Source organism: Anser cygnoides, chromosome 23 (genome assembly GCF_040182565.1).
Source record: "Anser cygnoides isolate HZ-2024a breed goose chromosome 23, Taihu_goose_T2T_genome, whole genome shotgun sequence".
NCBI lineage: Eukaryota > Metazoa > Chordata > Aves > Anseriformes > Anatidae > Anser > Anser cygnoides.
Window position 1 is genome coordinate 1,051,467 of NC_089895.1, and position 10,589 is coordinate 1,062,055.

At 51.8% G+C, this 10,589-nt stretch overlaps 1 protein-coding gene across 1 annotated transcript; it reads right to left on the reverse strand.

Moving 5' to 3' along the window:
- On the reverse strand, positions 1–10,231 carry SDHB (succinate dehydrogenase complex iron sulfur subunit B). Its single transcript, XM_048048702.2, has 8 exons — positions 10,084–10,231; positions 8,884–9,011; positions 7,512–7,597; positions 5,317–5,453; positions 4,886–5,002; positions 2,534–2,635; positions 2,204–2,326; positions 1–226 (listed from the first exon to the last, which is right to left on the reverse strand). Exons 1-8 carry the CDS (start codon positions 10,156–10,158, stop codon positions 149–151), a joined length of 846 nt encoding a protein of 281 aa, XP_047904659.2. The 5' UTR covers positions 10,159–10,231; the 3' UTR covers positions 1–148.
- Between the last annotated feature and the right edge of the window lie 358 nt (positions 10,232–10,589).

Genomic DNA, 10,589 nt, shown 5'->3' on the forward strand with positions numbered 1-10,589 from the left:
TTATTTCTTCTTTACAGTATTTATTGTACGTGCAAGCCTATGGAAAAAAAAAATCAAAATTCCCACTGGAGACTTCTCTTGCTCAACCAGGTATAAATTACTTTCAGGTAAAGCATGTCCGTGTTACACTTCCAGTTAGGAAACAGCATTATGCAGTGGCTGCCTTCTCTTTGTAAGTTGCCATCATCTTCTTGATCTCAGCAATTGCTTTGCCAGGGTTCAAACCCTAAAAAGAGAAAGTTCCTGGTGAGTTTAGAAATCAGCAAGTTAGAGTATCCTCCCCCACCTTGCCTCAACCCAAGTCACCATAAACTCACAGATACACTGCTACTCATAAAAACAGCTGGCAGAGGAGGCGCTCAGCACCCATTTTTTAAAGTTGGAGCCCAGCCCAGCATTGCAGTTCAAGTGCTGGCAGCATACAGGATACCGAGGGCAGGCTGGGCACTGCAGCACGCGGAGCCCCCTGGGATAAGGCATGCTGATGCAGGTTCGCTGCACTCCAGCCTCGATGCACAAGGGAAGAGCATCCAGCCCGGGGTCAGACTGGCACTGCTCCAGCTGGGAGCGGGCACAGCTCGGGGCTCACCTCCTCTACCTGGAGGCTGAGCCAGAAGCGCTTGAAGAAAAATGCTCTTGACTATAGGGGACTGGTTTTAGTCAGCACTGCAAGGATCAGAGATAAGAGTAAGTGGCTGAGTGATAGGAACTCTGAAGTTGAAGCAGGACTGAATTCAAGACTTCTAAGGGTATTATGGGATGACCTCTGGAGGCAGGAAACTGCTTGACAGCGATGGTACAAGAAATGTGGTTTTTCCTGACCTGAAACAAAAAAAGCTGTATATTTGAGGACACTAGGGGAAGCGGGCAAGAATACCAAATCACAAGATGAAAACGTTCCTTGTGCAAAAGGCAACTATGTCTTCCAAAACAAGGTTTTTCTGTGAAACAGACATATGTCATGTCGCAGAGGCCCTTAATCCTGCGGCAGCGCTAGCAAACCAAGCATGCCTAATCCCAAAACGAGAGTGGGGGATCACAACCACCCTGCTATATCGTTGCAGGACAGCAGCAGCACTACGAGACAAAGCATGAACAGGAAATTACCCTGGTGCATAGCTCACCATGCAGTCCTACGGAGCTGATCGAGACAACAGCCAGGATTACAGCTTGTGAGGGGAAACGTGTTATTAACCATAAACGTATCTCTTAATTGACAGACCAAGCCCCACTGTGCTATTTCCCTACACTAGGTACAGCCAGATCTTCAGATTGAACCTTCACCTTTATCTGAACTATGGCTGACACCAGATCACAATAAGCCACCCTAGACAAAAGGGGGATTATCTGTAGTCAGTGAATCACGTTAAATACACAGAAGCGGCAGGCAGCGCTCCTGACAAACACTTGTCAGTCCAGATCTCAAGCACCTTATTTTTCCACATCCGTGACCCACTCAAACATTTGCCTTCATATTACTTCACAGCCTGAGAAGAATTTTGCTTTACCATCAGGTGCAAGCAACATCTGACTAGAATACAACATGGCTAGCAGGAAAATGAAACTTGATTATCTGCCCAACCACAGGCCCAAAGTCATCGCAAGATGAGGAAGAAGCATACTCTGATTTGGGAAAGCCTGCTCAGTTCTCAACTGAAATACCAGACAGCACAGACTTTCTGGGAAATGCCCTTACAGCAGGATGTCAGCATAAAACACGTCCCCCAAAGGCGTTGAAAACTTGCCATAATCTTCTGCGTTACGCAAGTTGCACAATACATCAGGGAACAGCTGCTGCTGTTGGTGTGTAAGCTAGCACCGTGCTGGGGTTAAGCGTATTCCTCGCAAGGCTAACATCACCGATCAGACTACACAGAGGACAAACTTCCCTGTACCGTTTCTGGCAGTGTCCCTGGCATAATCATGTTACAGTCACAATCCTACATCTTGGAAACAGAGAGGTTCTCAGCAGCACAAGTAAGAGATGTTCCTGTGAAGTCTAACACAAACTTTGCCACATCCTCTTGTACAGTCACTGTCACAAGCACAACTGCTGGTAACTCACTGTTTTAAAAGGCGAAAGAAACAAGCCAAGGAGAGCTCAAGGGAAACAAAAAGTGGGCATTTTCCTACCAGTTTGAAACAGGGTGCTTGGAAATAAGCCAGCAATCCCCGAAGGGACATATGCTAGAAGAACACGTACCTTTGGGCAAGTTCTTGTGCAATTCATGATAGTGTGACAACGGTAGAGAGAAAACGGGTCTTGAAGTTGTGCCAGGCGTTCCTCTGTGTAGTCATCTCTGGAGTCAATCATCCAGCGATAGGCCTGAAAGTCAGTGTCATTTGACACACCAAATGATTCTTCAAGGTGAAGTAACCAGCGTGGTATTTTAAAAGCAACACCTAACTCAGGAATTCTGGTCCAAGAGCTGGACTACGTCATGCTGTCCCACTTGTGCTCACAGATATTTGTAGGGCTTTTAGATGAGGAGTCCCTCAGCACTGCCATGGGACACACGGGCTCTGTCCTTACCTGCATCAGTACCGCAGGACCCAAGTACTTGTCCCCATTCCACCAGTAACTGGGACAGCTGGTGCTGCAGCAGGCACACAGGATGCACTCGTAGAGTCCGTCCTGCACACAGACAGAAGACCACAGTCAAGCCACTCCAGAAAAAACATGAAGAAGCCTTTTTTGTTTTTAAAGAGGGGATTTACACAAGCACATGCTTCCCTCACCACTTTCCTCTCTAGCGGCCCAATGCAATCCTGCGACTTGGAAAACCTTACACTGAAGAACTGCTGCTGGCAGAAAGCAAATCCTACACACGGGTCCTTTGAAATAAGAGGCACACAATCCTCCACCCTTGGCCCCTACAATAATCTACGGTGGTTTTTTTTTTGGTTTTGTTTTGTGACAATCGGAGAAAAAAGTAAAAACTGAGGAAAGAAGTGAAAATCGACTGATTTGCCTGGCTTCCAGCCCGTCCCAGTGAGCGGCCAAAGAACAGAACACACACACAACCAATTAGCAACTCAAGGCCATGTTACACAAGCAAAACCCACCGAGGAGCCCAGGGGAGAAGCGACGAGCTCATCACCTAGCATGTATGTTGAGGGGATCCCCAATCACTTTGGCCATCGTGTCCTTTCTACAGGGCCGAAGGCCTTTTTATTTTGGGTACTGAAGAAATGAAAGGTAGATGTACGTGGAAGTACCACTGGGCAGAAAAGTCTCCAAAGTCTTATCTCAACCAATTCCCCAACCTAGAAGAGTCCAGTCTGGCTTAAACTATGTATCTGAAAGTTGATTTTAGGACAAGAGTCTCACTAAGTTTAGTTTAAAGAGACACACAACGCCAGAAGCTCCTGAGAACTTGTAGCAAATCTACTGCACTGTAAGGGCTGCCCCAGTACACTTCGGGACTTGACAAAACTAGTTAGGTCACAGTTACCTTTTGCTCTAAATTTGTCTCATTTTTAATTGTAACATCGCAAATGATTGATGATTTGAAGAACAAGGTGAGAGTTTTTTGGCTGCCTTTGTGTCCAACAGTTTCTTGACCGCACAAGCTGTTCCCAAAGCAAGAGAAACTTAAGTGATGAGAAAAATCAACTTTACTAGTGGTGAGAAAGATTCACACACAGCTCCTGCAGGTACTTGTAGGTTTGCTTATTTCTCCTTCAATGAGAAGATGACTTCAAAGATGCCGCTTTACAAAAAGCGTGGGAGAATCCCTTTAGTCGTTACATATGCCATCAGATAACATTATGAAGCAGTGCAGAAAAGCTAACTGCTTCCCTTGGATAGAAGCTATTTGAAACTAAAATCCTGTTGCTAAGACTTCACAGCACTAGCTGCACGGTGCTACTGACATTCTGGGCACATGACAAGTCCGTGCATCGGATGCTAACTTCACAGCACACACACATAATGGGAAACTTTTACAGATCACTGCAGAGAATTAGGCTGCAGCTCATGTGTTTCCATGAAACCCCCTTGAATCAGCCTTCCTCTCTGTTGCTCATATTCACCCCTTTTACCACTTGCCAAAATCTACGCTGCCTGCCCACTCTGAGCCTCCTCAGTGACAGCGCCGCAGCAGCGATCACAGCAGAGCATTGACAGGCCGAGCTTCAAACTGCCGAGCGAAGGATCCATCAAGAGAGGCCAGAGACAAAAGAGAAATCGCTGATTTAACAATACTTACTGCAGCAGCCAAGGAAATCCAGACAATAACTCACCTGCGCTACAAGCTCTTTTTAAAATGCTATTTACCCCCACCTCTTCAGATGGTTCCTCAGACCCCCCTCAGCTTTGTGCAGAAGCTTTGAACCGAGAACACCAAGTTCCCAGAACACCCCTGAAAATAACGCGGCACTCAGGACAGACATCCGAAGACTCTCACCAACATCACGCGTGTCTCCACATCCGAACAGGTTTAGCTTTTGCCATTAGTTTCAGGGCTGTAAAACCCAGCAAGTAATGACAAGACAGCACTGCTTAGCATGCTGCAGCTAGGTAACGCAGACAGTGCTGAGCTTGACGGCCTACATCCTGGCATAAGCTGCAGCGTCTGATCTCCGCTGGAATATTACAAGCCTCTACCCTTCACAATGTTTTTACAAACACACAAGTTTCGCAGCACAGGCAGTGGAAATGAGGTCAGAGTCCTCAGCACAACTGTGTTCTGCATTTCATTAGCAAATGTTACCCCTAGCAATGCAGACATGCCATGACACTGCATTTCAGGGACCACATTCCACCCACATCAGGCTTTGTACTAGACAGCTTTGTCATTAAAGGAACTAGAAACTACTGTACGTTAACATTTAACCCTGCTCTTATCTGGAAGGGATTTCAATGGTAGAAAAGAAGGGTAACCAGTTTCTGACGGTCTTCTATGGACTGCAGGTACTGCTCCTTGCCCTGTTTCGACTCATCCTTCTTCTTCAGGTAAGGCTCAATGGATTTATACTGTGCATAGAAGTTACTCAAGTCCTAGAAGCCAAAAGGCAAAAAGATCACATTTATTAAGTGGGACTGATATCTGCGAGACGGAACATCTGCTATCATTCAAACAGAAGGTGTTTTATACCTCAACCTGCCGCATTCCTCCTAACGAGGTGAGATTTAGTCACCACTGGTAAGCAGACCCACCCAAGCCAGAGAGCATCAGCAGGAGCTGAGACGTGAGTTGTGGGATGTGATCTTGCTGCCATCTCCCAGCATTATCCCTCCTAATCCAACCCGAACGCCACGCCGCCTGGGATGGTGTCACTCTTGGTCACAAGCTGAAGAGGGCAGATACTCACCGGAACAAGATCCTTCACCACATACATGTGGGGGAGAGGGTAGATTTTAGTGATCTTGCCGAGATCAGGGTCGATTCTTTTGGTGCAGGCCAGGGTGTTTCCACCTGCAATGTTCATAGCACAAGAGCCACAGATGCCTGAGTGGGAGAACAGAACAAAGCATTAGATGTTTACTCTCTTATCCCACTTGAGAAAGATCCTCTTGGCCCCAAACTTGCCCCTGGCTTGTCTTCCACTCTGCTGTCATTAAGGAACTCTGTACGTGACAAGGAAAATGCCAGAAGTTGCCATTGAGCCAAACACGTTGCTATTCAAACAAAGAATAAACGCTGGAGTTGCTTTCATTAATGTCTACACACATTCTCAGTGATGAGCTTCCTTCCACAGCAAACCAAGTGGCTCAGAGAGTTCATCACTTCGCATCACACATCAGCTGTACGTGCTGCTTCGGGTGGGGAAAACATTCAGCTTTGCTCCCAAGTTCGAAACGCGGGCCTGATGCGGGGCAGCTAACGCTGGGACTGTAACACAGGAGGCAGCTGCAGCCCCCACCAGCCCTCCAGTTACGGTCAAAAGCATCCCTAAAGGTCAGGAGCACAAAAATAAGTGCCCACGGCAGAAGTTGCTTTCTGTAGCAGGCTGTAGTCGTGCCATACACCGCTTTCATTAACTCCTAAAGGTGAGAGGACAGACACTCACAGAACAAACGGCATATAAATAGCTTAACAAATGGATTAAGTGACACTGCTCGTGATCTCTCGGTAATACAAGGAACAGATGTAGCCCAGGAAAGGGCAAGGTTTACAAGAAAAAACATTGCAGAACTGTCACAGATCCTGCTCAGGTCAGGAGCGAGCTCTGGCATCCAAATCAGACCGATGCCTAAGACATTGCCATCGAAAGACAACAAGCGCTGAAGGGCGTAACTAATTTCAGAGGATTTGACACGCATCGGTTGACGTGAGTCAGGGAAACGCCACCGCTCCTCGCGCTGAGCGAGCCAGCCCTCCACGGCACCCGGGGCACTGGCAACCTTGCCCTCACTGCCAAGCAAAGACTGGCAATGGAACGAGGCTGTTCCCACCACAAGAGAAACGGTTACAAGTATTTCTCAGTCCACCTGAGACGGAACCAAGACAACTGGAGACTGCAGACGTGGGCCCACAAACACGTGATCAGATTTTTTTTTTCCCCCCGTATGGCAGAAAAGGAGAAGACCAAACCAGCCCAGCTTGAAAAATCCGTCTTCAGATTCTCAAAGAGAACTACTCAGTGCAATTCTGTCCAGCTGCTCAGGAACCGTGCCTGCTATCTAAACATCAGGCACTGAGAACAACCACACTGGATAAAATCCCTCTGCCTGCTATGCAGATCCTACAGGAAACGGCTGCACTGAGGTACGCTTTTCACTTAGACCTGCGTCCAGACATCTGTAGGCATCAGACAATTAGGCCTAAATTTCCAGTACTTGCAAACCCTCCCCATTAAATCAAAAGTCCTTCCATAAAGGCATCCTCCCTTCCTGCGTTTCCACCATCATCTTAAGCTCAGCATACCAACGTCACCCACGAATTCGGATTTTTTTCCCCCAGGGAAGAATGTCACCCGGACTGGTGAGTTTGAGTGCAGTTAAACAAATACGCGGATCTGTACCTGCCTGAGAACCAGCCGGGAACTCCGCTGTGGAAAACCACCAGATGGCCCTTTCCTCAATCGTTCAGCTTAGTCAAAGGGCCAAAAAAGATTCCCGGAGCTATTCCTAGAAGTCACTCACACTCTTCCAGTTACACCCCTGGTTATTCCCTCAGCAGCACCACACGAAGCAGCCCCTTACATTTCACTCCCGTTTGCCGCCTCTTTCCCCTCAATTCTGCTGTCGTAACCTCTCTTGCTACATCTCCCTACGCAGCCTGTCACTGGAGGGCAGCAAGATGAACGAGATTAGGACAGAAACAGGAATGACCGGGGCTAAGCACGCTGCCTGTAGCTCGGCGTTGTGTGATTACAGCCTGCGAACGCGAGCTCTAACTTCACTGCTTGATTCGCTGAGGTATTTCATGGGCAACATCTGGGAGAGAAGAGTGGTACGCTGCGGTCTGCCCCGAAGTTCCCTACTGGTTACACACACACTGTCAGCATCAGCTTTTATTTGGACAACAAACAGTCAGGTTAGCAGTCTTAAACACCTTCCTTACCTTCCCTACACGATCTGCGGAAGGTCAGCGTGGAGTCCAACTCGTTTTTAATCTTGATCAGAGCATCGAGGACCATGGGCCCACATCTACGGCAGAAAAACTCAGTGAACCTGTGTAATTTCCCCCAGCCTCACTGCTTTATCTCCAGCACCAACTCAGAGGCACCGAAAAGGACTTTCATCTCAGACACAATTAAATACGCACTTTGTTTTGCCAATCCCAGGCACCAAGATAGAGATCGCTTGATCAGCAGCGTAACCCACCCGCCTCGGCACACCGGCTCACCCCGGGGTCAGAGTGGGCCAGGAGCCACTTATTTCGCTGATGCCCACGAGATTTGGCTCGGCTGGAGAGGGTTCAGCCAGCACAGCTGGAAACAACGTGCGGCTCTACCCCTTCTCGCCTCTTAAGTCAGGTTTTGACAAGTCTGCCTGTCCTCATTAGTCACAAGAGGCGCTACTGCATGCAAAAGCAAACAGGACCTCTGTAGTGTTATGTACGGCAGGCAACACCCAGAAATGATTAACTGGTGCAAGCCGAAGCAGCAAAGTTCGATTTCGCCGTCACGCGGTGCTCGAGCAGAGCTGCGTGGCTGAACGCTTCAGAAAGGGCCTGAGGTGAATTCCTCCAGCAAGAGCGCGGCAGCAGCTGAAGGAAGTCAAGGCACGTGTGCCCCTGCAAAGGTTTCCACAGCGCAGGGCAGATTGCACCCTTCGGTGGGATCATGGAGGAGCACAAGCTTTCTGGGTCTAACTACACCGGAGCGCGCAAGCTAGGAGTTCTACGTGAGCAGCCAGCTAGAAGTAATTAAGCGAGAGGAGACAATAAAACTCCCACCTTATCTCCAAGGTCTGGGACTATGAGCTACGCTTAAAACTGCTTCCTTTTGGAACACGCCCCCAAACTGACCGTATAAATACAGCTCATGAGAGCCACGAACACGCTGAAGACTTGAACACCCATCAGGGACAAAGGTGAAACCTCCCAAGAGTCACAAAACGAAGCGACCGTTTGATTGAGATGCTGGCATCCAGGGGACACTTTTATTTGTCACAGCTGGCACCAAGGGGTGGTGTGGGGTGGGGGGCAGCAATCCCACCTGGTCATGGGCAGGTTTGATTTATTACGGAATAACACCGGGCCTCTCACGCGCTGCGTAACACGGCCAAGGCGCCGCCTCCCTGACTGCTCTAACGTGGTTTTAACGATCCCCGAAGCCTAATGAGACTTCTGACACCTTCAGCCGTCAACTCCGTGCCCTCTCCAGCACCCTGCGTTATCGCCTGTCAGATAACGTGCGTGCACACGTGGCCCCAGCGCACCTGCCCGCCGGGGAAGCTGAGCAGCCCTCTCCCTAATGGGGTGCACTCACTTATTCAAATCCACTTCGTACGTCTGCATGCGGGGCTTGTCCCCAGGCTTGTCGGGATCCCATCGGTAGATGGAAAACTTCTTGACGCGTGGCGCGGCTGCAGCAGCCGTCTGGGCTCCCCGACAGATCTGCACATAAACAGCAGCAGAGCCCCTTAGGTCCCTCTGGGCGGCTTTCAGCCGGCACCAAAACATCTTGAGGCTGTGCGCTTCGGGGCGAGAGCCGCGGGACCCATCCCTGGTTTTGCGTTCGGGCACGCGTGCAGGAAACCCTCTCAAGGACCTGCCAGCGCAGCACGCCTTGGCACAGGCGGCCACCTCTGTCCTGGGGCTCCCTCCTCTTATAAGAACCAGGGGGAACGATCCCGAAACTGAAGGGCGACCCTGAGGGCTGTGCCAGCCCCCCAGCTGCCCTGAGAACCTCCCAGCCTTGTCCCTCCCCTGCCGTGGACCATGGGGCTCCCTCCTCCCAGAGCTCCCCCAGGAGCTCCTCTCCCCTGCAGGCCCCCTGCCCCAGCTCCCCTCTCCCCAGTTCGCCCCGCAGGCCGCACCTTCACTGCTCCTATCCCTGTGCCCACCCCTTTACTATCCCCTTCTGGATCCTCTGCATCCCTCAGCCTGTCTCCCGCTTAGAACCCTCCCCATCCCCCTTCCCAGCCCTCCTCGCCCCCAGACCCTCCCCAACACCCCTCGCACACCCAGACCCACTTACCCTGCTCCCACCTGCCCCGAGCCCTGTTCCCATCCTTCGCCGTATCTGGCCCCCCTCTTCCAGCCCCCCAACTTTCCCCCAGATCCCTCCAGCCCCCCTCCTGCCCCCCCAGACCCCTCTACCTCCCTCCTACCCCCCCAGATCCCTCCGCCCCCTTCCTGGCCCCCCAAACCCCTCCGCACCCCCCTCCTGCCCCCCCCGACCTCTCTGCCCCCCTCCTGTCCCCCCCAGACCCCTCCTGCCTCCCTCCTGCCCCCCCCAAAACCCTCTGCGTCCCTCCTGCCCCCCTCCGACCCCTCTGCCCCCCACCTCCTGCCCCAGACTCCTCCTGCCCCCCCCAGACCCCTCTGCACCCCTCCTGCCCCCTCCAGCTCCCCCCCGCCCCTCCCACTCCCTCCCCACCTCCCTCCCTGCACCCCGCGGCCCCCGCCCGCTGCCGGGCCCCGCCGCCCGTCTCCCCGCAGCCCCGGGGCGGCCCCGGCCCCTCACCAGCCTGGGCCCGGCCCGCAGGAGCCGCCCGGGGACGCCGCGCCTCAAGGAGACTCCCACCACGGCCGCCGCCATCTTGGCGCTGCGCACTTCCGCCCCGCCCCGGAAGCGGAAGGAGCCACCCGCGCCGCCAAAGAGCGCGGCCCTGAGAAGAAGGGAGGTAGGAGGGGTGGTGCTGGCCGCCATCTTGGGTGTGGCGGCGGCCCGTGGGGAGGCGCCATGTTGAGTGTGGCGTGCCCTGTGGCACAAGGGGATACGGTGGGCCAGCTCTCCCCGTTCCCCCTTTCTGGGGATTGGCAGACGAGTACGTCCCTCCTCGTCCTGAATCCCCATCCTTATTCTTTTTTTTTTTTTTTTTTGGTAGAGAAGGTGCCAAAGCTTCAGCACTGGGCCAGGCAAAATGGTGGGTGCCAAGGGGCCAAAATGGCTCCCGTGCCTCAGCGTCTCCCCGAGCGCTCTCATCTGCTTCTCTCACCGTTATCCCCACCGTTTTGTCACGCTCCACC

What these genes read in the sequence shown, in the direction of transcription:
- SDHB (XM_048048702.2), bottom strand. Translation starts at nt 10,158, where the DNA reads ATGGCGGCGGCCGTGGTGGGAGTCTCCTTGAGGCGCGGCGTCCCCGGG. An exon ending in TACGAAGTGGATTTGAATAA is followed by an intron (nt 7,598 to 8,883) that starts GTGAGTGCACCC and finishes TTTCTGCCGTAG; the next exon opens with ATGTGGGCCCATGGTCCTCG. An exon ending in CCGCAGATCGTGTAGGGAAG is followed by an intron (nt 5,454 to 7,511) that starts GTAAGGAAGGTG and finishes TCTCCCACTCAG; the next exon opens with GCATCTGTGGCTCTTGTGCT.